This window comes from Pungitius pungitius, chromosome 6, assembly GCF_949316345.1.
Source record: "Pungitius pungitius chromosome 6, fPunPun2.1, whole genome shotgun sequence".
NCBI lineage: Eukaryota > Metazoa > Chordata > Actinopteri > Perciformes > Gasterosteidae > Pungitius > Pungitius pungitius.
The window spans coordinates 4,855,889-4,881,408 of NC_084905.1; the positions used below are offsets into that span (position 1 = coordinate 4,855,889).

General features: G+C 42.7%; 7 protein-coding genes across 7 annotated transcripts; 2 read left to right on the forward strand and 5 right to left on the reverse strand.

The window, feature by feature from the left end:
- Positions 1-1,679: 1,679 nt before the first annotated feature.
- LOC119195846 (protein-glutamine gamma-glutamyltransferase 2-like) lies at positions 1,680-9,291 on the reverse strand. Its single transcript, XM_037451143.2, has 15 exons — positions 9,195-9,291; positions 8,230-8,400; positions 6,686-6,916; positions 6,116-6,234; positions 5,577-5,705; positions 5,217-5,394; positions 4,891-5,032; positions 4,700-4,803; positions 4,325-4,467; positions 4,096-4,195; positions 3,662-3,804; positions 3,409-3,538; positions 3,113-3,273; positions 2,769-2,905; positions 1,680-2,236 (listed from the first exon to the last, which is right to left on the reverse strand). Exons 2-15 carry the CDS (start codon positions 8,396-8,398, stop codon positions 2,062-2,064), a joined length of 2,061 nt encoding a protein of 686 aa, XP_037307040.2. The 5' UTR covers positions 8,399-8,400; positions 9,195-9,291; the 3' UTR covers positions 1,680-2,061.
- Positions 9,292-13,159: 3,868 nt separating this feature from the next.
- Positions 13,160-14,861, forward strand: LOC119195868 (histone H1-like). The gene is made up of 2 exons (XM_062562978.1): positions 13,160-13,227; positions 14,283-14,861. Exons 1-2 carry the CDS (start codon positions 13,160-13,162, stop codon positions 14,743-14,745), a joined length of 531 nt encoding a protein of 176 aa, XP_062418962.1. The 3' UTR covers positions 14,746-14,861.
- Positions 14,862-15,504: 643 nt separating this feature from the next.
- Positions 15,505-16,031, reverse strand: LOC119195898 (histone H2B 1/2-like). Its single transcript, XM_037451219.2, has one exon. It carries the CDS (start codon positions 16,013-16,015, stop codon positions 15,644-15,646), a length of 372 nt encoding a protein of 123 aa, XP_037307116.1. The 5' UTR covers positions 16,016-16,031; the 3' UTR covers positions 15,505-15,643.
- Positions 16,032-19,114: 3,083 nt separating this feature from the next.
- On the reverse strand, positions 19,115-19,837 carry LOC119195884 (histone H2A). The gene has a single exon (XM_062562752.1). The coding sequence runs from the start codon at positions 19,571-19,573 to the stop codon at positions 19,187-19,189; it is 387 nt and encodes a 128-aa protein (XP_062418736.1). The 5' UTR covers positions 19,574-19,837; the 3' UTR covers positions 19,115-19,186.
- LOC119195874 (histone H3) lies at positions 19,819-20,480 on the forward strand. Its single transcript, XM_037451194.2, has one exon. It carries the CDS (start codon positions 19,928-19,930, stop codon positions 20,336-20,338), a length of 411 nt encoding a protein of 136 aa, XP_037307091.1. The 5' UTR covers positions 19,819-19,927; the 3' UTR covers positions 20,339-20,480.
- A 714-nt stretch (positions 20,481-21,194) lies between these two features.
- On the reverse strand, positions 21,195-22,353 carry LOC119195870 (histone H1-like). The gene has a single exon (XM_037451187.2). The coding sequence runs from the start codon at positions 22,285-22,287 to the stop codon at positions 21,676-21,678; it is 612 nt and encodes a 203-aa protein (XP_037307084.2). The 5' UTR covers positions 22,288-22,353; the 3' UTR covers positions 21,195-21,675.
- A 64-nt stretch (positions 22,354-22,417) lies between these two features.
- LOC119195910 (histone H4) lies at positions 22,418-23,912 on the reverse strand. Its single transcript, XM_062562754.1, has one exon. It carries the CDS (start codon positions 23,903-23,905, stop codon positions 23,594-23,596), a length of 312 nt encoding a protein of 103 aa, XP_062418738.1. The 5' UTR covers positions 23,906-23,912; the 3' UTR covers positions 22,418-23,593.
- Positions 23,913-25,520: the final 1,608 nt, after the last annotated feature.

The window sequence follows — 25,520 nt, forward strand, 5'->3', positions numbered from 1 at the left end:
TTCATGATTTTCCACCTCTTCTTTAGGTACCAACTTCATCAATGCATCATGGTTTTCTTTTGCTTCACCACAAAGAACTTTAAACTTTTCAAATGTACCTTTTACCTCTGTGACATAGCTTTTATCACCCATCAAATCAACAATTATCTCCTTGAGATTATGTGCCCTTTGAAATTTTACCTTTCTCTTCTTTTGCAGGCGTACAATTTTTTCCATAAGTGCCTTTTCTGTCAATTTAACAGTCCGTCGTTTTACAGAGTAGTCCATTTTACCTGACTCAACTTGAGACTCTGTCTCAGGTAAGAGTTCAGGATCAGCAGCGTGTGCTTCTTCCATTGTCCAAGATGCACGTTCGTTTTTGTGAATACTTGCTCAGTTCCTTTCAGTCACAAATGCCGTGGCTTTTACACGTAAAGTCATGTTTGCACGCAATTAGAACAATGTTCACCCTGTATGTAGCGTTACACATACCTTGACACTTGCATGCAGGTGCGCTGACGCTCGGTCTCTACCTCCGTGAGTGAAGTTCCGTACCGCACAACTACGACTGCTGCCGCTCCTGTCCGCTGCACCAAACAGCCACCGCTCAGACTGCGTCGCCAGTCACTGCTCCAAACCGCCGCTGGGTTCGCCGCTCCAATCACTGCTCCAAACTGCCGCGGTGTCCGCCGCTCCAATCGCTGCTCCAAACTGCCGCTGGGTTCGCCGCTCCAATCGCTAATCCAAACTTCCGCGGTGTCCGCCGCTCCAATCGCGGCTCCAAACTGCCGCTGGGTTCGCAGCTCCAATCGCGGCTCCAAACTGCCGCTGGGTTCGCCGCTCCAATCGCGGCTCCAAACTGCCGCTGGGTTCGCCGCTCCAATCGCGGCTCCAAACTGCCGCTGGGTTCGCCGCTCCAATCGCGGCTCCACAGCTGCTCCTTTTACAGCACCAAACTGCTGCCGCTCCTATCCCACGAAGCGAGTTTTTCGACTTAAATGTAGAGGCCCTTTGCCTCGCACATTGAGTTCCTCTTGGTTGGGGTTTCGTGTGGATTGTTTTTGACGCGTGACACAGTTCATGAGTCAACCAGTCTTTTTGCTGTCCTTTATTTTGTTCTTCTTTGTATATACATACCATTCCCAATCGTTCACGTTTACCTTTACGCTTGACGCTTCACGTTTCACGTTTCACGTTTCACGGTCGAAAAACTATTTCCCTTCCAACACCCAACACCTGTGCCCAGTAACCCTTCTGATTATATAGCCATTGCGCCTAACTGAAACGCCTCCTCTCACCTCCCTAGGGGGTGGGGCTAACAGACAAACAATAACAAAAATGGCTCTTACACCTCCTATCTCCATAGTAACAACCTCCTTGACCCCCACCAGTCAGGCTTCAAGACGGGCCATTACACAGAGACTGCTCTCCTCGCTGTCGCGGAGCAACTCCACGCTGCTAGAGGCGCCTCTCTCTCCTCAGTCCTCATCCTTCTGGACCTTTCTGCAGCATTCGACACAGTACACCACCAGATCCTTATCTCCGCCCTTAAGGAACTTGGTGTCACAGGGTCCGCGCTCTCTCTTCTCTCATCCTACCATGATGGTTGCACCTACCGGGTAACTTGGATAGGATCGGGCGACTCAGTGTTAAAAAACAGTAAAAAACATCTCATCAGGTGAAAATTGGTGAAAAGATTTGTCTTTATTGAAAGCATGTGCCATACATCCTCGAACCCACAATTAATATAAATTTGATTAGCATTAGGATAAATTTGTATGAAATAATTGATTTCTTTGAATAATATTTAGAAAAAAAAAGATTAAAATAGTGCAATAAGGGAATTAAGAAACAAAATGAAAAAATTCCAATTTTTGGAAAATCAGACAAGAACAATGTTTTGTCCTGGTATTTGTAATTTCAATATATAAAGTTAACAAAGAAGACGGAAACTGGGCAAATCAGTTAAAGTATTGAATGAAATTGCACAGAGGAGGAACATACAAATTTCCTTTTAGTGCCAGCCATAATAAATGTTCTAATCTGACACAGAGAGGTGTGGCTCAGTCACCTTAAAGTTTTTCAATAACATGTAACAATTATAGGGCGGTATTTCCTGTGGACAACTACGGTGGCGACTCCCTTCACGTCCTTCAGCCTGTTTGATTCAAAGTCCACAATGAGCGTTCTCACCCCAGAACGGATGGGTGAGAACGAGAGCCCGACAGACACCTCCTGGCCCGGTAATATATCACCACTGAAAAGAAGAGAGATAAGGATGAATGCTTTGGTTTTATATTATGGTTTTAATTTGTTGCTCTTGCAAACATTAAAGGTTTTCAAAGTCGTTTCTCAGGGCATCATGATAATGGAGGCAGTGGCTGCTTAATTGTTTATTTCATTTTGAAAGTTATCATACAACAAGACCCACTGGTTAACAACAGCTAGTTTGGCTAGAAAAACTTGTACTTAACTGCAAAGACACATTCATGAACCATTGTAGTTTTGTAATTTTAACACTGACGTCATCTTTTCATGTTGAATGTTTAAATATTCAAACCAGAAGGAGACTTTGCACATTTGTTACGAGACAGCCGTGTAGAAGAGAAAGGAAAAGACAAAAAAATGCAACAAAAAATCTACAACTTGTAGGAGTAGGCCAGTTTTTTGAAAGAGTCACATAGAACCATTGTCACTGATTCTAGTGTATGCGATACATACAGTGATGTTATATAATGCCTGCAAATTGTTTGCACATGCGCTGCAGTCAAGATGATCTCAGTGCTCACCTGACAGGGATCTCAGTGGCCACCAGCAGACCGGCCCCTTCCACGGTGAACACACCACCGACAAGAGGAACTGGGAGGGGATTGGTGAAGGTAAAGAATGCTTTAGCTGTTTCGAATTCAACAGCCTTCCCAGGCACCTGTAAAATAAACAGATGTTTGATCGGGGTAAAAATCCAGACCAAGGGTTCATCTATTCAGGAAAAGTATTCCAAAAGTTCAGAAATCCAGGAAGACATTTTAGTCACAGACCTTTACCTTTCATAGCGGCATCACACAAACATATTAAATGTTATAGATTCTCTAAACCCAACTATGACCTCTGGTTATGTTCAGTGTGTATTCACCTGCACAAGGACCTCAGGCATGCTCAGTGGGATGTTGGCCGTGGTCATGATGGGGTCGCCGTTTCCTGAAGAGTCCAAGAAGGCTCTCACCTTGATCAGATGATGCTCGGACACACAATGAGCGTAGTCGTCGTAGTGCAGACGCAGCACTTCCCTGTGGGCTGAAATCACACACGCAAAAATAGTTTTACATGGGAAAATTGTAAAAGTGAGACAGTGAGTGACAAACACAGGATCAAGGTTGTTTTAGTGTGTGTCTGCATCACAGACCTCTTGTGTTTATTTGAGCAACTAACCTTTGTGAGCTGGCACTGTCACATTGATTTTTTGTCTCTTGCACTCCCCGCGGTGGAGAGAACTGTAAGTTGCAGCAGTGACGATTATGGTCAGCTGAGCATGAGCCTCACTGCCTCCTTCATTCTTTACCTGCACACCGAATGGATTCATGATTGACTTAAGATATTGTAACGCACAATGTTCATAGATTCAAATAGAACAGTAACCATTTCTTCCATGCTTTCATTCAGCTACAGTCTGAGCACGACATACCTCAACAAAGACATCAAAGTCTGTCCCAAATACAGGCTTGGCATGCTTGATGGACAGTTTCAGTCCTGGTTCTGTGTTCTCATTGATCGGCTCTGGGTACCGGCGTCCCGCCTTCTCATACACCTCTCTCTCCTTCATCGAGCCTGTGGAGAATATGTTGGTCGTTGACAACTCATCCTGATGATGATCCTAGACAGATGACTGATCATGATATTACAAATTAGAAAAACAATCTTCTTCAGGATTTCTCTGAAATCACAAGTGTTACAATCACTAGATTAAATTGGGGGTCCTGTGCATTATTGGCCAATGCTCTATAGACTGAATGGGATTACAGTCAATTAAAAAAATTATAGTTTATTAGAATGGGTGCTTTTAAGTTCTGCAATTGCTGATCCTATTCTACCTACAGCATTTCAGATTGCACGACTAACCCTCAGGATATTTGTAGCGTAGAGTGACATCTTCTCTCTGGTTCCCATAAACACTTTTGGTGCTGATATTCCTCCCCACAGCGGTGTGATCCACTTTGATCTGTACCATTATCAAAAATCATTATTAGAACAGTCCTTTTAAAAAAGTTTGTAATTCCTTTATTTTTTAAGGGAAGATGCTTTTTTAACTTAAACACATGTATGTAAAGAAGAAGAAAAAGACAATTACCTTCTGTCTTTGGCCATTGTCGTGAATGATCCAATAGATAGTATCAGCATTCACCTCGGCGAAAATAAACGGAGCGTCGTACTTTACAGCGAGATTTCCCTCCTTGATGGCAGTCACTGGACACGGGCCGCAGCAAAACTCGCCTAAAGAGCAGGAATACATTTTTCTTTAAACCGTCCTAAAGATGGTATTTAATATTCAGGGTGATCTAAAATATCACAATAAGGTGACAATCATTTTAAAGTTTAAAGTAGTGAAAAACAAAAGTAAACTGATAGGATGTACATTGTTGAATTTTTGAATGCAGACACAGTAGCCTAATGTTAAGTACAGAGAGGTGAATAACAACGACTAGGTCAAGAATCAGGAACGTACCATCACTCAGTTCTTGAGGGGTCGGGTCCAAAACCTGCCAGCCGTCATTGCCTTTGGGAAGATCCCCTCTCCTCATCCAAGACTCAACCCAGCAGTGGAAGTTCCTAAATTTGCAAGGAACGGAATGTAAATCCATTACTTAAGAAGACGTTTTCCCAAAAATTTCAAATAGAATCTGCGTGTGGTTGTACCAGCTACTGTCTGCCTTGTTCCTGCTGTCAACTCTCTCCAGTTTTTCATTTAGCAGGATGTCGACGGAGAGGTTCCCATCGACATCGTGGGCTGAGTTAAAGTTGGTGATTAGGCGTGTTGGAATTCCCAAACAGCGCAGCACTGTGAAGAGAAACACAGATTAGACTCAAACAACTAATTATCTTTTCCCTACCTACATTCCTTTCCACCAATGCTTTACTCTTTTACATTTGTCTAGGCAAATTGGTTTCAGTCTGTTGACATAGTTAGTTACAATCATGGTCATTGTTCAATCATACAGCATCAAATTCTGTGGCAGACTCACCTGTACAGGCGACAGCAGCAAACACCCAGCACTGGCCATATTTGACCGGCCCCGCCCCGGCCCTGCTCCATTGTTGGAGGATCGGCACGCTGCCGGTCCATTTGGTCGGTGCTACTCCATCAGAGTACGGCTCATGCCAACGACCAGTCAACACACCCCTGTCACCATTAGAGTTCACCTAGATGGATGGAAACAACAGCTGTGCATCACTGCATGAAGCAAAGGTTCAAAATGGAAAAGAATTGTCACATATTTTCCTGACAATTTTTGCATAGGCAGAACACAGCAACACTGGTTTGGATCAGTAAAGTGTGTTTCCACTCTGGTGTTGTTTTTGCAGAGAGTAAAAGAGATTGTCACCATTGCAGTGATTATCCTGCTGACATAGACAGGGTCAGATCTGAGGTTGATGTCCATCTCAGAGTTTTTGAGGGCCTCCTTGGAGTTGTTCAGGACTTCAAAACAGATGTCCATCACATAGTCCTCAAACTGAGAGACAGATAGTCACAGGGAGATGGAAAGAAAACATGAGAAAAATGTAAAGACAAGTAAGGTTAAAGATTACAGCGAATACCTTTTTAAAAACAATTTTCAAATCACATTTGGGCCAGTTTGTGTCTCTAACCAGCTCCCTGTCAATCCTTCTGCCTTCTTGTCTGTTGGTCTCTGCAAGCTGTGACAGAACAGGCCCTTGTTTGTGTGGTTTGGTTACATTGTCTCACCTCTCGCCCAGAAGTTTCCTCCGTCCAACAAACAGATCCTGATCTAGCTAAAGCCTCTGCTGTCATACTGCTGTGACAATTCACACAGGCCAACTACTGGCCTGACAGACACAGACATACTCAAGCCTTTGAACAAGTGTATTTAAGTGTGTGTGAGAGAGAGAGAAAGCGAGCTACCTGTCCATAACTCCAGGAAATACCGTCAATCCTCTCAGTGGACCCCATGTAAATGACTCCACTTTCATTCATAATGTACTCCTGGAGCAGCTTCTCATCGGGGAGGTACACTGCGTCATCTGGTACAAACACACACACAGACACACAGTTATGCACGAATACAGGAAATTGTTTTTGCAACATGTTCAAAGGACGTTCATTTGCTAAATGAATTATTTCAACATTTTGAACGTTGGAGTACCTTGATAAGAAAACCTCCATAATTTGGGGATTTGATAATGCTGGTGAAGATAAATGCTCAAATGGGTTGAAAGGTGGCGACCTGTCATACAGATCATGTCTTTGTCATTGGGGCGCCATGTAAGGGGGCAAATTGGAACCAATTGCTGAATGTAAATTATGTTTTTAGTTCTATTGATTGACTCAGGACACAGTTTTAGATACCCTAAGTACAAACAAACATGAAGAGCTGCATGGTGATGTTAAAAAGCTGAAATGTGTGAATGTGAAGTGACTCTTTTTGAAAAAGCACATAACCGACAGTGTCTGCACAGTGTTTTTTTATTTTACCTTTGCACCAAGGGTTGAAAAGAAGGTGAAATCTTGTCTTGTCGGTCTTCTCTATAGTGCGTCCGTCAGGTGACATCATCAACATAGTCAAACGGTACTGGCCAATGATAGCATCCGGTTGGCTGTGCAGAGTCAGCAGCATTTCGTCCTGCGCTCCCTGCTGGCTGAACCACCACTTGTCTCCGACCCCACGCTCCTTCTGAACCTTGATCTCCACCTCATCTTTCTTACCTGAAGACACATGAGAAACATTGTTTTACCTTCTATTCAGCGCTGTGATGTTTAGGATTAGTGGTCTACATTGGACAGGCAGGGAATTTTACACTGTCACAGATTAAATGGAGGATCCAGGACAAGAGGAAATAATGATCACAAGCCTGTGTAGCCTGAACCTGATGTAGCTAGTAACTCTGTGCCCTTTAGCTTCATGGCACCTCATAGAAATAGTAAAAATACAGTCTCTGGACAGCACAAGTAATGCTTCATACAGTATGAACCATGTTAAATGTAGCACAGAACAGATACAGCTGCTATTGTAATGCGTTTTAATACACATACTTTAATTGCATGACAGAAAGTATTGGTAACTTTCTTTTACCTTGGAAGTGTCGGTTATAGCGGTATGTGTTAAACATGTTTTAATGTTCAGCAGGATTTCTCATTTTTCTGCTGTACATATTGCATGGCGAAAATGACTTGGAATATCTTGGAAATATACTGCTGGTAGATGGATTTAATTGACTTAAGCGTTAAGGTCAGATGTGTCAAAAATAATAAAATCTTACTGAAAAGGTCCTGTATATCTACATGTATATTGTATTTCCTAAGGGTACACCATTTGCTGTGTTGATTGTTGAATAGTTTTCGTAGCACTAGCATCAGAAACTAGGGCTGTCAACATAAACGTGTTAATTTATGCTATTAATGTGGCCGAGATTAATGCAACATTAATGACATTCTTCAATGTAGTTAAAGCAGGTTTGTTTATTTCCGAGGTGGAAGTAAAGCGGGAATAAACAAAAAAAGTTGACCGAGGAAACAAAACGGCCACTAGCTGTAGTCAGTTAAATGAAGATGGCGAGAGTTTTTTGTATTGCGAGTAAAACAAACAGATGCGCGACATAAAGCGGAGAACTGTTCAGAAGAATAACTCCACGAGTCAAACAGAAGGGGGCTGAGTGGCAAACGGACCACTTAAAGCAACGCCACGCTAAGCTAGCTGCTAGGCTGCTTCCGTCTCAACATCTGCGGAAGGAAGAGTCGCTTGTTTTGCATGTTCCACCAGGTGGGATTCTGCCCACAAGATGATCAAAGGTGTGTAGTTTTGTGTTTAAACTAACATTAACAATTAAAAAAAAGTGATTACTCCTTACTTTTAAGATTTAGTATTTAGAATAAAAACAAACATTCATTAAAAATAAGAAGAATTTGATAATGTGCGATTAATTAGTTAATTTTTTTAATCCAATGACAGCCCTATCAGAAACCCATCAAGCACCCCGCCCCCCCCCCCCTCAATGTCTCTTCAGTGAGGCTGTACTTACCAATGTGCAGAACCAGTTCCAGGTGGTGGTTGGGAGGAATGGTCCCAGAGCACTGCACAGTTATGGAGAAGGGTTGACCTCTGCGGACAATCAGGCGCTCCTTATCGATCTCCTTGGTGCGATGAGCCAAGTTGTTTTCACGACATCTCAGATTTACGTCCATAATCATACCTAAAACAGACAGAGTTTGCTTGTGGTGGGCAGACTTTTTGCTAAATAAAATATTGGAGGCGATAGAAGAGTTTCACCTCGGTTGAGATCTTCTCAGTTGACAGAGAGTTGCATTTGTGGTTGAACTTGATTAGTAAGTTGTTGCTTTAATTACATACATGTGTTCACTTTAAAGAGATGACAAACAATTGGACATTTTGGGAAATGCACTCATTCAACTTATTATCAAGAGTTAGATAAGAGGATCATTACAACACCGTTACAGCCAATAACATGAAGGACACGAACAGCTGAGCTGAGTTAAGCATAAGCAACTTCAGCAGACCTAATAACATCTACCTGCCAACACCTCTAACTCACCGATAAGTATACAGCATATTTTGTTTAATGAATTTAATGAATTTATTGAAAAGTGTCAAAATAAAGAACGACCTAGAAGTGGTTTATTCCCACTAAATATGCAAAACCGGGGAAACTAAATCTGATTGAATGATAAATGTAACTAAATTTTGTACTCTGGCATGGTGGTAGCCAAGATTAAACAAATAACACCTATATTTTCTTTTTATAGGTCCGATCACTGTCTTAGCCAGACTTTTGCTTCCTGCAGGAATTAGGATGGGTCATATCACACCCGAGTGTTGAGTCAAGTCAGCACATACAGTATTTCACACACATATAATTCTCCCAAACAGTTTGTAACACAGTTTACGGACAGAGAGGAATAGAGATTTCTAGCCAAAAAGAACAAACTCTAAATATATATATAGAGCGACAGAGATAAAATCACTTACCCCTGAAGTCTGCTATAGTTTCTTCTGATACAGGTCTAATATAATGTTAAAGTTTCTTCAGGCGCCTTGACACTCTTGTTTTCGGTGTCCATCCAAGGCTTGTATTTATACTCTGTCCCCCCCACCTCTCTCACACCCACTCACACTAAAAGACTCACTCACTCCACCCTTGTGACAAAGTAGTTAACGCTCCAGTTTTACTACTCAGGTACTCTGAGTACTTCTTCCATATTAACATTAGTTTATGGAAATATTTAAAAGGTATTATTTTCCCACCCACATCATTTGCAGAATCAGTCTGTTAAGTGTTGTGTGTAGCTGTTCTACTGTAATACTGTAATTCAAGTGATTATGCAATATCAACTGATGGTGAAATTACCTTTAGTTGACTTTCTACAGAATATAGATGTGTGCGTCAATTCTACTTGAAAAATAACCCACCCATTTCCAAATAAATGATCCTTTGGTGAGTCATTGCTTGTCATGAAAGTAGTAATGAGAAGAAGAAGCTAGAAGGAGACAAAAAAAGTGTGCATCTTAATCACTTTATTGATAACCTGACAAGTACTTCAAATGTTTTATCCAGTGAAATATCTCAATGTTTGCATGCTAACAGTCTGAAGTAAAAGGTTTAACCCAAAGCACGGTTCTGCCCGACTACTGTCCCACATGCTTAAAAAGGTATGGACATTATACACAGCCTTGTCAGAAAGACGGACTAGGGAGATGTCCCACCCACGTAGTTGTAAAGCCTGGAACACACCAAGCCGACGTTCGGCCGTTGGGCAGTTTTCGTGCGTTGGCAGACCAAATCTCCTCAGTGTTTTCCGCACCGTCGGCCGAAGTTGGTCGTACCTTCCGTACCTAGGGGGGCAGTATTGGTTCGCTGGCTGAGCAGCCAATCAGAATGATCAGAAGGCCCGACTGACCAACAAGCCCCGACGCCGATTCAACATGTCGAATCGGCCGTTACAAAGACGACGAGGACCAACTTCGGCCGACGGTGCGGAACACACTGAGGAGATTTAGTCTGCCGACGCACAAAAACTGCCTGACGGCCGACCGTCGGATTGGTGTGTTCCAGGCCTTAGAGTCATGGGTCTAATACCAATACCCCCCCTCTTATGCCCTGAAAACTCATGGACTCATGAAGTGTCATATGTTCTAATTATCAGATTCATTTCAGCTTTCACTGGACGCTGACTTTTTCACAAATATTGTAATTGCAACATTACATTACATGTCGTTTAGTTGACGCTTTTATCCAAAGCGACTTACAATAGATGGATTTCCACATAGAGATACAAACTCAGAAGAACAAGTAAAAAGAAAGTACAATTTTCATCAAATAAGCAGTTTCAAAACATGTTATAGAAAAGTGCCACTAAAAGTACAATTTAAGTGCTACCATTTGTTAGTGCTACGGTTTGCTAGTGTTTTAGTCAAGGTAGAGTCTAAAGAGGTGTGTCTTGAGTTTTCAACGGAAGATGTAGAGGCTCTCTGCAGTCCTGATGTCATCGGAGAGCTCACTTCACCATCTGGGAGCCAGGACAGCGAAGAGTCGCAATCTTGCCGAGTGCTTTTCTCTCAGTGAGGGAGGAACAAGCAGCTTGGCAGATGCAGATCGGAGTGTGCGGGTTGGGATGTAGAACTTCACCATGTCCTGGATGTAAACTGGTCCAGATCCATTCACAGCATGGTACGTCAGTGCCAATGTTTTGAACTGGATGCGGGCAGCCACTGGTAACCAATAAAGAGAACGGAGAAGTGGTGTGGTGTGGGAGTATTTCGGAAGGTTGAAGACCAGTCGAGCTGCTGCATTCTCGATGAGCTGCAGTGGTCGAATGGCGGTAGCAGGGAGACCTGCCAGGAGAGAGTTACAGTAGTCAAGGCGGGAGATGACAAGAGCCTGAATCTGTACCTGTGCCCGCCTTCTGAGTGAGAAGGGGTCGTATTCTCCTGATGTTGTAGAGCGTGTATCTACAGGTTCGTGTTGTCGCTGTGATGTTGGCAGTCAGGGAGAGTTGGGAGTCAAGTTTCACGCCGAGGTTCCTGGCATTCTGAGTGGGCGTTAACACGGAGTCGCCGAAGTTAACAGTCAGGACTGAGTGGGAGGGTTTTTTCCAGGGAAGAAAAGTAGTTCGGTCTTGTCGGGGTTCATCTTCAGGTGATGAGCGGACAATTACCGATTGCAAAATAACCTACCCTTTTTCAAATAAATGATCCTTTGACGAGTCATTGCTTGTCAAGGATGTAGTAATCAGAAGAAGAAGGAGGAGACAAAAAAGAGTCTGCATCTTAATCACTTTGTTGATAACCTGACAAGTACTTCAAATGTTTTATCCAGTGAAATATCTCAGGATATTTACTGGATGGAAGAGCACAACATTCTATAGAGACACTGGTTTCCTAATGTTGAACTGCTAACTCTTCCTATGACGTCAAAAACTGGTTAAAATACTCGTGTCCAATAGTCAGTGTTTTCTGCACCGTCGGCCGAAGTTGGTCGTCGTCGGCTTTGTAACGGCCGATTCGACAATCGGCGTCAGGGCTTGTTGGTCAGTCGGGCCTTCTGATCATTCTGTGCTACCACAATTCCTCTCATATACAGCGTAAAAGTGTGTGCAAATTAGGTGATGACGTTATCTAGCGACTTTTAGGACAGCCAATAGATACTTTCCTTACTGAGGAGTTGGCAACACTGGTCATGAAGACTCATTTAACGTTACATGGACTTTGCATGAAGACGAGGAGGCGGGTTCATGTCGCTAAATACCAACTGAGATCAACTTGTACAGCGACCACCGATCTGCCGTCCTGAATAAGATCCTTCACCACTTTATGCACCCAGCGTCACAGTGATTTGCGTCATCTGATAAACCAATAAGGTGTCTGGATGGTAAAGGTTTACACTTTTCATCCAACCACAATCAAATACATGCAATCCCGACGGCGCGATTTATCCGGATAGTTTTTTTGTGTGTTTTTGAACGGTGACAAGCCGGAAAATCTTCCGAAATGAAATAGGAGTAACGAGGCGATTTTTTAAATGTAAGAAGTAGAAAGTACATATATATGCGCGAAAATGTAAGGAGTAGAAGTAAAAAGTCGTCTGAAAAATAAAAACTCAAGTAAAGTATAGATAGTCAGACTTTCTACTTGAGTACAGTAACGAAGTATTTGTACTCCGTTACCTGACACCTCTGGTTGTTGAGGTGTTTTTAACCTAAGACAGGAATTACAGTGTTTGTCTTAATGAATACTTGCAAGAATCCAAAATTTTGAAAAACTACGCTTACTTAACTCTCGTTAACTTTCCGGAACATATCCCCAATAGTAGTACGTGAAATATTCCAAACTCAATGCAAAATTCCTCAATAAGCATAACAAATTTTAAAAAATGCAATTTTTGTCCCCTCCCTAAAAATGGCATCCCCACAATAAAACATGTATAAATATCAGTATATATGTTGCAGAGTAAATGAAGATGCCACACAGCACAAATAAACCTCTACCAGATCACAGCGTGACATGTTAACATTCTCTTTGCAAAGGTTGATTTTGTTCAAGTTCAGGACACATCTTATCGGAGGTTTTAGTGCATACAGTTCAGGCGAGATCTCCAGAAATTTGGTTTTGGAACATTTTCTCATGTATCAAACTATTCATTTTGTTTGATTTGACCTGTGTATAATTGTCAAATCATTTCTTTACTCGTTACTTTACAAAACAGCTATACTAGCTAAATGACTTTTTTTAAAGTTTTTATTATTAGGTGTTAAGTGGGATTCAACTGTTTGTGTTACTCAAGGGTTTACTGCATGGTGCTATATCTCAGCGCCCTCGGATACATTTTGATAGCATTTGGATTGTTTAACTCAGAGCAGGAAACAGGGAGATAATGAGGCTTGTAACTTATAGAATAACCAACACACACAAACAATGAGCTCAGTTCAACAAATGCCATGGATGACAAACAAGGCCAGCCAGTCCACACATACGCAGACATTGAAGAGCGAGGATTCTCACTAAAGTGCTATAAGGGCGGCGTCCACTGACACACACTTCAACGCAAAGAGTGATGTACATGCCCATGTTAGTGAATGACTGGGCTTAAGATATAGATCCACATTATCTCACTGTGGTGGTTCCCCATGAAACAACGCCCTAAAATGTCTTTCTGCATTATAAAGATGTTTAACATTGTATGTCCATGAAGCCTACAAACTCATACTGAAACATCATACACATTATACACATACATTCCTAAGTTCTTTCAAGAACTCTCCTTTTTCCATTTGGGTTTAAAATATCTGTAGAAACACCAAAGTGACACATTGCACTTTGAAATCAAACAGAGTAGCAAACATTCTGTTGAGTAAACATCTGGCTGTTAAACAGTTCATCCGGTAAAGGCTGGGATTGTCATGTTTCGAGAAAGTGAGGTAACTGACCTCGGCCTACGGCCCTCCCATAATCACACCAAAGTGACAGAAAGTATTGCATTGCCCTTTAACGTCTCTCTTTCTATATATCTCTATCCCCCACACACACAAACTGAGGTGTGCAACAACGGGAACTAAATGTGACCCAAGAGGTAGTGCTTTTTTTCTGTTGAAATTTCCGGAGAATGACTGAAGTATGTGTGTACAGGACCTCTCTGACTACTCTTGTACTGTGATGAAACTTTTCTATGTTCAAATTTTGATATTTCTCCAAAGTAATAGTCTTAGAGTGTAACAGCTAATATCCCAGGATTTAAAATCCTTTTAAAGCTATATTCTTTATAATTCCAATGACTAATGTGTGTTCAGGACATCGCTGACTACTCTTATGCTGAAATGCAAATATTTCTACTGTACAAATAAAGAGATTTTCTGTAATGAAAGTTGTACATTTAAATGTTTAAAAATAATTTATCAATATTTTAGGTTTTATAAAACTACTTTTCTTAATCTTTCCAGACAATAGTTGATGTATATACAGTTGTGCTCAAAAATGTACTTAACGCTGTGCTAAAATTTGGTTACATGTCCCTTGGCCATTTTGACCTCTAATTTTGGATTTAAGATTTGGTCACATTTTCAGAAGACCAATAAAAAAATCAAAACTCAGCAAGGCCCGCGTCAAGACCGCCATCAAGAGCCTGGTGGCCAAGGGGACTCTGGTCCAGATCAAGGGGATCGGGGCCTCTGGCTCCTTCAAGATGAGCAAGACCACCGCCGACAAACCGGCAAAGAAAGCCGCTCCTAAAGCCAAGAAGCCCGCAGTGAAGAAACCCGTAGCGGCCAAAAAGCCCAAAGCAGCGGCAGTTAAGAAAGTTGTAGCCGCTAAGAAGTCACCAAAGAAGGCCACGAAACCTGCAGCGGCCAAAAATGTGGCCAAGAGCCCCAAGAAGGTGGCCAAGAGCCCCAAGAAGGTGGCCAAGAGCTCCAAGAAGGTAGCCAAGAGCCCCAAGAAGGTGGTGAAAAAGGCCCCCGCAGCCAAGAAAGCCCCTGTGAAGAAGGCTGCTAAGCCCAAGGCCAAGAAGGCAGCACCCAAGAAGAAGTGAGCTGAAATCATTCTGAAGAACCAACACCTCTAAAAAAAAGGCTCTTTTAAGAGCCACACAATCCATCCTTAAAGAGCTTTTCTTTCATTCATAAAATGAATAGTACTAGATTTTAATTGAGAATCTGTTTTGCAGTCTGCAATAACTTGATTTCAGAAATTTAACATTAATTTTATTTTGAGGTAATCACAGGTTTCACATGGATGGTAAATGAGGAAAATGTAAAATCTTTACATTCATTTCTTTTTGAGCACTGGCCAACATGACCTAATTTGATAAAGACATGATAAATGGTGTCCAGACCACATGCAGGTCTTTCTCATACAAAAGCATCCAAAGCCCGGACTCCAGAATGTGGCTCCCATCATAAGTACTGATCCTTATTTCTAAGAAATGAAAACAATTCAATCAAGTAATTACAGTTCCATTTGAGAAATCAAAGGAATCAAGTATGAAGGACACATTTAACAGCGTCAATGAGGTTTCACGCCTACATAATGGGAAGAAAAAACAAGTCGAAATTCTTTTGAGTCCATATTTTCCATGTTCCATGTTTTTGGCCATCATAGCCTGCTAAAGAGCATTACTTGAAATCTCACACTACCATGAATATTTAGCCCATAAATGAAGACAATGCTGCACACAACTACTTGACAAGCTTGTCAGTGTATATATATATTTTATATATACACAGATTGATATTAAAAACAAAATAACACCATGGAATGAAATATGTACCTCAACTAGCCCTTATCTGTGGTCAACTTATTATTACTCAATAATTCGTTTTGTTCTTTATGTGACACGTGTTTATAATATCTATGGGCATCAGGAGATGGTCTTTAGTAGAAGTGGGTGGCTCTTAAAAGAGCCGTTGGGCTAGTGGTCTAGAGGAGGTCTACTTAGAGCTGGTGTACTTGGTCACGGCCTTGGTTCCCTCAGACACGGCGTGCTTCGCCAGCTCGCCGGGCAGCAACAGGCGGACGGCGGTCTGGATCTCCCTGGAGGTGATGGTGGAGCGCTTGTTGTAGTGAGCCAGACGAGAGGCCTCACCGGCGATGCGCTCAAAGATGTCGCTCACGAACGAGTTCATGATGCCCATTGCCTTGGAGGAGATGCCGGTGTCAGGGTGGACCTGCTTCATCACCTTGTACACGTAGATGGCGTAGCTCTCCTTCCTGGTCTTCCTCTTCTTCTTGCCGCTCTTGCTGACGGCCTTAGACACGGCTTTCTTGGAGCCCTTCTTGGGCGCTTTCACAACTTCAGGCATGACTGAATATCTCTCGAAAACTCAGCGATAATGCTGTTCCACTGGGAAGGTGAAATCTATATACCAACTAGATGCAAAATTCACTGTGCGCTTCCTCAAGAGTGATTGGTTGTTATCTGAGTGCTCCCTACGTCACACACACTGTGCTTCTATGCAGATTTCTCTGCTGTCCCAGACTGAATTTCTAAAGGGTCATTCAAGACAAAAAACACCAAGTTGTTTGGTAATGTACACTGTCATATGATCCAAGCTTATAGCCAAGTCAGTTGTTTTATGTTACACTATTATGCAGCAGCTCGACTGGTCTTCAACCTTCCGAAATACTCCCACACCACACCACTTCTCCGTTCTCTTTATTGGTTACCAGTGGCTGCCCGCATCCAGTTCAAAACATTGTTACTGACGTACCATGCTGTGAATGGATCGGGACCAGTTTACATCCAGGACATGGTGAAGTCCTACATCCCAACCCGCACACTCCGATCTGCATCTGCCAAGCTGCTTGTTCCTCCCTCACTGAGAGAGAGGCTTTTTTGACATTCTGTAGTTTTACCATTACGTTTTCCTCATGTGTCTGATTCTTAACAGCTAAAACCAATTCTGCTTTTGTCTATATGCATGCTTTTGGCTATTTATCAAGGGGTCCCTGGCATTTCTATGAGGGGCCGTTTATATGAGGGGCCGTTTAGGACTTAACTACTGAGACACTCTCACACACACTACTGAGACACTCTCACACACACTATTGAGACACTCTCATACACACTACTGAGACACTCTCACACACACTACTGAGACACTCTCACACACACTACTGAGACACTCTCACACACACTATTGAGACACTCTCATACACACTATTGAGACACTCTCATACACACTATTGAGACACTCAGACAGCATCTCACTATACAACATGAGAGCATCTCACTATACAATGTGAGAGAATCTCAGTATACAGTGTGAGAGCATCTCACTATACAATGTGAGAGAATCTCAGTATACAGTGTGAGAGCATCTCAGTATACAGTGTGAGAGCATCTCAGTATACAGTGTGAGAGAATCTCAGTTACACCGGAAGGCATCTCAGTTACACCGGAAGGCGGAAGCAAAGAGCGCTGATTTTGAACAGCGCAATGCGCCAATCATACGCGCCCTTCCTTCATATGCCTTGAAGTCCGAGCTTGCCCGTCCAAATTTATAAATACTACCATAATCAAGGGACGGAATGTCATTTTAGGACGTTTTCAGGCGAGAAATTAGGTGTTTAAGCAACATTTCGGCGGTCGGTTTGTTAACATTCAGCCATCGTAAAAAATTCCATGGAGGATGTCGGAGACGTGAGGCGTAGTTAACGGGACCACCTGATGCCCCCAGCACCGGGCGGTCAGCCTCATCTCACGCCGCAGACAGCAGCCTGTTCTCGGCCAGACTTCTGTGAAATTGACTACTTAAATTGACACCTACTACTAGGGGGATGTTGGACCGTCCTGATTTGCAATGCCCTGACGCGTATTTGTCCTCCTTTTTTCTGGAGTTGCGCTGTGAAAACTGTCGCCCCCCCCCCTCTCTGGCCGTAACGTCCGCGCCACCCCCGCTAACCTGAAACGACTTTGACACCCCTGATTTAGAGCCTCACGAAATATTGTCCTTTTTTATGGTGTTATGGATATGGTCACCCTACATTGTATCTACTTTTCCGTAGCGGAGACACGAGTGGATCTTACAATAGAAATATTCATTAATTAATATTTGGATTTTAATGTATTATTTAATCGATTATTATCCTTCGCTTTGAAGCTGATGCCCTGCTGCCGGTTTCCATGACGGTCTCCCCACAAGACCTTTAATAAAGACACGATTAGTTTTATTCCACAATGATAGACAGTACAATAAGCGCGCACACTATGGATACAGTCTAGTTTACGTATAGTTTATTAAGGTTATGAATTTAAACTCTGCTCGCAAAATAGCCATTAAACAAACACCAGTCTCAGATTAGAGGTTATGAACACTCATCCTAGTTATACTATCGTATATATAACCGCTACGGAAAAGTGGATCGAAGCGGAGCATTTCACGGATGTCTGGCCGAGAACAGGCTGCTGTCTGCGGCGTGAGATGAGGCTGACCGCCCGGTGCTGGGGGCATCAGATGGTCCCGTTAACTACGCCTCACGTCTCCGACGTCCTCCATGGATATTTTTACGATGGCTGAATGTTAACAAACCGACCGCAGAAATGTTGCTTAAACACCTAATTTCTCGCCTGAAAACGTCCTAAAATGACATTCCGTCCCTTAAATATGGTAGTATTTATAAACTTGGACGGGCGACCGCAGACTTCAAGGCATATGAAGGAAGGGCGCGTATGATTGGCGCATTGCGCTGTTCAAAATCAGCGCTCTTTGCTTCCGCCTTCCGGTGTAACTGAGATGCCTTCCGGTGTAACTGAGATTCTCTCACACTGTATACTGAGATTCTCTCACACTGTATACTGAGATGCTCTCACACTGTATACTGAGATTCTCTCACATTGTATAGTGAGATGCTCTCATGTTGTATAGTGAGATGCTGTCTGAGTGTCTCAATAGTGTGTATGAGAGTGTCTCAGTAGTGTGTGTGAGAGTGTCTCAATAGTGTGGATGAGAGTGTCTCAGTAGTGTGTATGAGAGTGTCTCAGTAGTGTGTATGAGAGTGTCTCAATAGTGTGTGTGAGAGTGTCTCAGTAGTGTGTGTGAGAGTGTCTCAGTAGTTAAGTCCTAAACGGCCCCTCATACATTTCTACTGGTATATGAAAGTAGTAATGGCATCAGTGATGTCAAACTCAAAGCTTAAATATCAGTGTCATTCTTGTTGATTTTCTAGTTTCAAAACATAATAGATAATAGCTCTTTGTAGAATTATACAGCAAAACTATATCATTTGTCCCCAGACCATCATGCTGATGAACAACTTGACTGAAATAATGATTAGATAAATGCATGCATCAATACCAATCCCTCAAATGCATATGATTCCACATTATATGGGCATGTGGGTTTGGTAGAAAATTAAAATAAGAATTGTGTAACTTCATAAGATCATTTAAACAGTTTGAGGATCATAGCTCTTTTCAGAAGTGTGGGTGGCTCTTAAAAGAGCCTTTGTGGTTTGGATAGTTGTCTCCAGCTTTACTTGGACTTTGCGGGCTTCTCGGTCTTCTTGGGCAGAAGCACAGCCTGGATGTTGGGCAGCACGCCGCCCTGAGCGATGGTCACTCCGCCCAGCAGCTTGTTGAGCTCCTCGTCGTTGCGGACAGCCAGCTGCAGGTGACGCGGGATGATGCGAGTCTTCTTGTTGTCGCGGGCAGCGTTTCCAGCCAGCTCCAGGATCTCAGCGGTCAGGTACTCCAGCACAGCCGCCAGGTAGACGGGGGCTCCTGCGCCGACACGCTGCGCATAGTTGCCTTTGCGCAGATGTCTGTGGACACGACCGACTGGGAACTGGAGTCCGGCACGAGAGGAGCGGGTCTTGGCCTTCGCTCTGGCTTTGCCACCGGTTTTGCCTCTGCCGCTCATTGTTGATGATTTCAGGGAAGAAAGTGCGGCTCATTCAGCCAAACCCTCCTTTATATGTCCGCGGAGCGGGCGGGACGGTTCCCGACATGCGGACCAACCAGAGAAGAGCCTTCAGGCACGAGCACATAGGGCGCCACTCCGAGTTTTGGCGGACAGTTTGAAATCACCAATTTCAACCAATGAGCAGCAGAGACTCGCTTGTGGAGTCGGGGCTGAGCTCCAGGAGGAGTCCTTCACCAATCAGGGCCCGCAGATCTGAATCTGCGTCAACGGTCCACAGCCGGTCCACACTTTAAGAGCCGCGTGTCTCCTCTCAAAACACACTTCTCTAATCCAGAGCTAGACCAGTCGATCATGGCACGAACCAAGCAGACCGCCCGTAAGTCCACCGGAGGCAAAGCCCCCAGGAAGCAGCTGGCCACCAAGGCTGCCCGTAAGAGCGCCCCGGCCACCGGCGGCGTGAAGAAACCTCACCGTTACAGGCCCGGTACCGTGGCTCTGAGAGAGATCCGTCGCTACCAGAAATCCACGGAGCTGCTGATCCGCAAGCTGCCCTTCCAGCGTCTGGTGAGGGAAATCGCTCAGGACTTCAAGACGGATCTGCGCTTCCAGAGCTCCGCTGTTATGGCTCTGCAGGAGTCCAGCGAGGCTTACCTGGTGGGTCTGTTCGAGGACACCAACCTGTGCGCCATCCACGCCAAGAGGGTCACCATCATGCCCAAAGACATCCAGCTGGCCCGTCGCATCCGCGGAGAGCGAGCTTAAACCTTCTGATTCTCCTATCACAACGGCTCTTTTAAGAGCCACCACACTTTCTCTAAAGAACATGATTCTTATTGTGGTACCTCAAATGTATATGCATCTATTTTTAAAATTTAATTGTTTTTGTAAGTTAAAAAATGATTGAAAGGACAACTGAAGTGTTATATTGTTTTCATGTGGGGGTTAAAGCATCTCTATAACGGCTCTGCAGCAAATGAGTTAACTATTTTCAACTATAGTAAGAAGGCATAGGACAAAGAACTGGTGATAGTTAAAAAGGTTACTTATTTTTCAATATGCACAAAAACTGAGACATGGGTAAAAAAAATCTTTCCCTAACTGAAGCAGTTACAAAATGTGCAACACAGAGGTTCTCCAAGTCTGCATAAAATAAACCGCTAAATGAAGGATGACTAGGTGACGTGATCAGTGTCGCGGAGTAGTAGTAGTACACTAATAGTGATCTCAGAACATTTGTTTTTCAAGCAGTGATGCTCGTGGTAATAATTTGCAGAAGTTGAAAGTGCAACGGGAATACATTTTGTTTTAATATAAGCTGATGCAGCAGGATATGTGTGGTAGAAGCACAACTTTGCTGTTTTATTTAAACAAATGAATACTAAAAAGATTGTCAAAAATGGTCTGTTTGGTGCAGTGTTCATTTATGTGTTTAATACCTGTTGATAGTGTGAGATTCGAAGTTATTCTAGGTTATAATAAAATGCACATCAGTGGGCCACGATTGTTTGTTTTTTTACCATTATGTTGGTATAAAACCTTCATTGATGTTAAATGTTGCCTTAATGAATTTATTGCTATTTGATTCGTCTGCTTTATGTTAAAAAAGCCACACAATCCATCTATGAACTATTTTTTAATGCGTCTATTGCATTTATAACAATGGAGCAGTAATTACTTGAATTGATCATTTCTCTCAACTTTATGTTTTGTTGAATTGAAATATTTTATATTTTAGACATGCAGGTCTGATGGACAAGTAACGCTTATCATGTCTTTAGAAGATCATGCTTGCTCAAATCAAAATGGTGGACGTAACGATGTTACATTTTCCTCTTGATTTCCCAGCACCTGCGATTAACATTAACGTACAATTGCATAATTCAATAAAATACAGTAAATCAAAAAATATTTTGCCACATTAATGTTCATGTGGTAAATCTGTTTGGAACCAGTTGATTCCAGCAGATTCTCACATAAATTCAAATTCTGCATCACTCTAATTTAAAAATAAATATATGGAAAAGCTCTTTAAAGATGAATTGTGTGGCTCTTAAAAGAGCCCTTTTTTATAGGTGTCAATTCTTTAGAATGATCTAAGCTCACTTCTTTTTGGGTGCTGCTTTCTTGGCCTTGGGCTTAGCAGCCTTCTTCACAGGGGCTTTCTTGGCTGCGGGGGCCTTTTTCACCACCTTCTTGGGGCTCTTGGCTACCTTTTTGGGGCTCTTGGCTACCTTTTTGGGGCTCTTGGCCACATTTTTGGCCGCTGCGGGTTTCGTGGCCTTCTTCGGTGACTTCTTAGCGGCTACAACTTTCTTAACTGCCGCTGCTTTGGGCTTTTGGGCCGCTACAGGTTTCTTCGCTGCGGGCTTCTTGGCTTTAGGAGCGGCTTTCTTTGCCGGTTTGTCGGCGGTGGTCTTGCTCATCTTGAAGGAGCCAGAGGCCCCGATCCCCTTGATCTGGACCAGAGTCCCCTTGGCCACCAGGCTCTTGATGGCGGTCTTGACGCGGGCCTTGTTCTTGTCCACATCGTATCCTCCGGCGGTCAGAGCCTTCTTGACGGCGGCAGCAGACACGCCGCTCCGCTCCTTGGATGCGGCCACAGTTTTCACGATGAGGTCAGAGACACTGGGACCGACCTTCTTGGGCTTGGACGCCTTCTTCTTGGCTGCTTTGGGCGCGGCGGCGGCTGGTGCTGGAGCTTCTTCTGCCATTTTGTCCCGCTGTTGTGAGTTTGTATCGTCAAAGACTCGAGAGTTTGAGACTGATGAAGCGCTCAAAGCAGCGGACTGCACTTAAACACATCATGAGAACCGTGGAGACTCAACCCAGCCCGTAGCTCCTCATGCAGTCTGAAAGTCGAGTCACTTGTGTTTTCTCTTCACTGATTTAAGACTTTAAACCAAATGTGCATCAAGTTGTGAAGGCTGAAGGTGGAGGAGCCGATAGCGGAATAGTTTTTCTTCATATTGAGGTCATGTTGAGCTCTTATGATCCATGTGTTTTGTTTGAGGAGCCTCCAAACCTCACCTACTCAGCGCCGTGGACAGCCCTGATCAGAGGCTTTTCACACTAATTTCTCACCTAAAAGTATTTAAAATGCTTCACATCTCCACCAAAAGTCGTTTTTCAACTGATGCACATGTTTGCTCAGGATCTCAATGTAAAAACCACCATCAGATAGTGATCAGTTTTTAATAAACTGGAGTTATTCTGGGAGCAGCAAACACACTGACGACAGAGGGGTAAAGCTGCTCACAGAAACATGTGCAAGTGCAACTTGTAATAATCAAACATACTGAAAAAAATGTTGCCCATTATGCCTTTATAGCTTGTATTATTCTGATAACCTAAATGCACATTTGCCAGCATCATGTTGCTGGATATCACAGTCTGCTCGATGGTATCTCATCTTGCACAGTTTCAAACTTACAATACAGAGTTTTAAATGTAATTTGTGTTCAAAAGAACAAATGATTTGATTACAAAGTAATGATGTACATGAAAACCCAGATGAAGGCCTCGGGGCATAGAACAGATCATTGTCAAACATTCAACATCAATTATGTAAAAAGAGTTAGCTCAAGCCTTTATAGCTTGTATTATTCTGATAACTTTGTAATCACCCAGAAGTAACTATATGGGTATTTTTCCAAGTAGGCCATGGATGATATGTGGGATTCCTATATTTTCTTCCCCTAGTGTACCCCTGGGCATACATTTCCGATTTGTACCCATTTTTTAAGGGAAACTCATCCAACTGCAATTTCAGGCTTTGACAGAGAATGCAGCTCATTCAACAACTGCTTTGGGTCCTTATTTTCTTTTCAATACTAGTGGGTATTAAAACTAGCAGAGACAGTTAAATATTTCCGGTGTCTACTTTATCTCTCACTGTCGGTAAAGATAATGGTTCAATTCTTTCTAGTTTATAGGTTACTTGAGGTCGAAGGATATCAGCTCTTCAGAGTGTGTGTGTGTGGCCCTTAAAAGGACATTTGGGTGTTGGTAAGTTTGTGTTTATCCTCCGAAACCGTACAGGGTGCGACCCTGTCTCTTCAGGGCATAGACCACATCCATGGCGGTCACAGTCTTCCTCTTGGCGTGCTCGGTGTAGGTGACGGCATCACGGATCACGTTCTCCAGGAAGACCTTCAGCACACCGCGGGTCTCCTCGTAGATCAGACCGGAGATGCGCTTCACTCCACCACGGCGAGCCAGACGGCGGATAGCGGGCTTGGTGATTCCCTGGATGTTATCACGGAGGACTTTACGGTGACGCTTGGCGCCTCCTTTGCCGAGTCCTTTTCCGCCCTTACCTCTGCCGCTCATGATATCAAGTTGGTTTGACTCAAGATGATAAGGCTGATTCAGAACACAAATATTTAAATCGTTTATGAGGACGTGATAGAAGACAGAGGCGGGACTTGAAGTTGGTGCTGTAGCGCCCCCTGCTGAATCAGACCATTAATAATCAACACTTGTCTCTTATGTTGTTGCTCACTAGAAAATTATGTCTTGTGTTCATGTAGACAAATCAGCAGATAGTACATATAATAAATGTGTAATATATTTAACTATTTAAAAATGAATTAGGGGTATGTGTGAGTTTAAATAAAATATATGAAAACAAAAACTGAGAATTGGGTTAACAAAACATCTGTACTTTACTGTGCATTCATATCTATAGTTAAATATGCAAAAACAAGTCAGGGAAGCATATCAACTTTAAATTGTGTAACGCTGTTTTTTGGTCATGTTGCTATTCTGCTCACCTTATTCTTGCTTGTTTTATGTTCACGTACACTTGTAAAAATAATGTATCTACCTCGATCTTAAGTTTCCAATAACTTTTACGGTCTTATTTTTCTGTGATGGAATGATTGGAGCCGATACTTCCTTGTCACAAATTACATTGCTGAGTTTGATTTTTTTATTGGTAATCTGAAAATGTGACCAAATCTTAAATCCAAAATTAGAGGTCAAAATGGCCAAGGGACATGTAACCAAATTTTAGCACAGCGTTAAGTACATTTTTGAACATTTAAATGTACAACTTTCATTACAGAAAATCTCTTTATTTGTACAGTAGAAATATTTGCATTTCAGCATAAGAGTAGTCAGCGATGTCCTGAACACACATTAGTCATTGGAATTATAAAGAATATAGCTTTAAAAGGATTTTAAATCCTGGGATATTAGCTGTTACACTCTAAGACTATTACTTTGGAGAAATATCAAAATTTGAACATAGAAAAGTTTCATCACAGTACAAGAGTAGTCAGAGAGGTCCTGTACACACATACTTCAGTCATTCTCCGGAAATTTCAACAGAAAAAAAGCACTACCTCTTGGGTCACATTTAGTTCCCGTTGTTGCACACCTCAGTTTGTGTGTGTGGGGGATAGAGATATATAAAAAGAGAGACGTTAAAGGGCAATGCAATACTTTCTGTCACTTTGGTGTGATTATGGGAGGGCCGTAGGCCGAGGTCAGTTACCTCACTTTCTCGAAACATGACAATCCCAGCCTTTACCGGATGAACTGTTTAACAGCCAGATGTTTACTCAACAGAATGTTTGCTACTCTGTTTGATTTCAAAGTGCAATGTGTCACTTTGGTGTTTCTACAGATATTTTAAACCCAAATGGAAAAAGGAGAGTTCTTGAAAGAACTTAGGAATGTATGTGTATAATGTGTATGATGTTTCAGTATGAGTTTGTAGGCTTCATGGACATACAATGTTAAACATCTTTATAATGCAGAAAGACATTTTAGGGCGTTGTTTCATGGGGAACCACCACAGTGAGATAATGTGGATCTATATCTTAAGCCCAGTCATTCACTAACATGGGCATGTACATCACTCTTTGCGTTGAAGTGTGTGTCAGTGGACGCCGCCCTTATAGCACTTTAGTGAGAATCCTCGCTCTTCAATGTCTGCGTA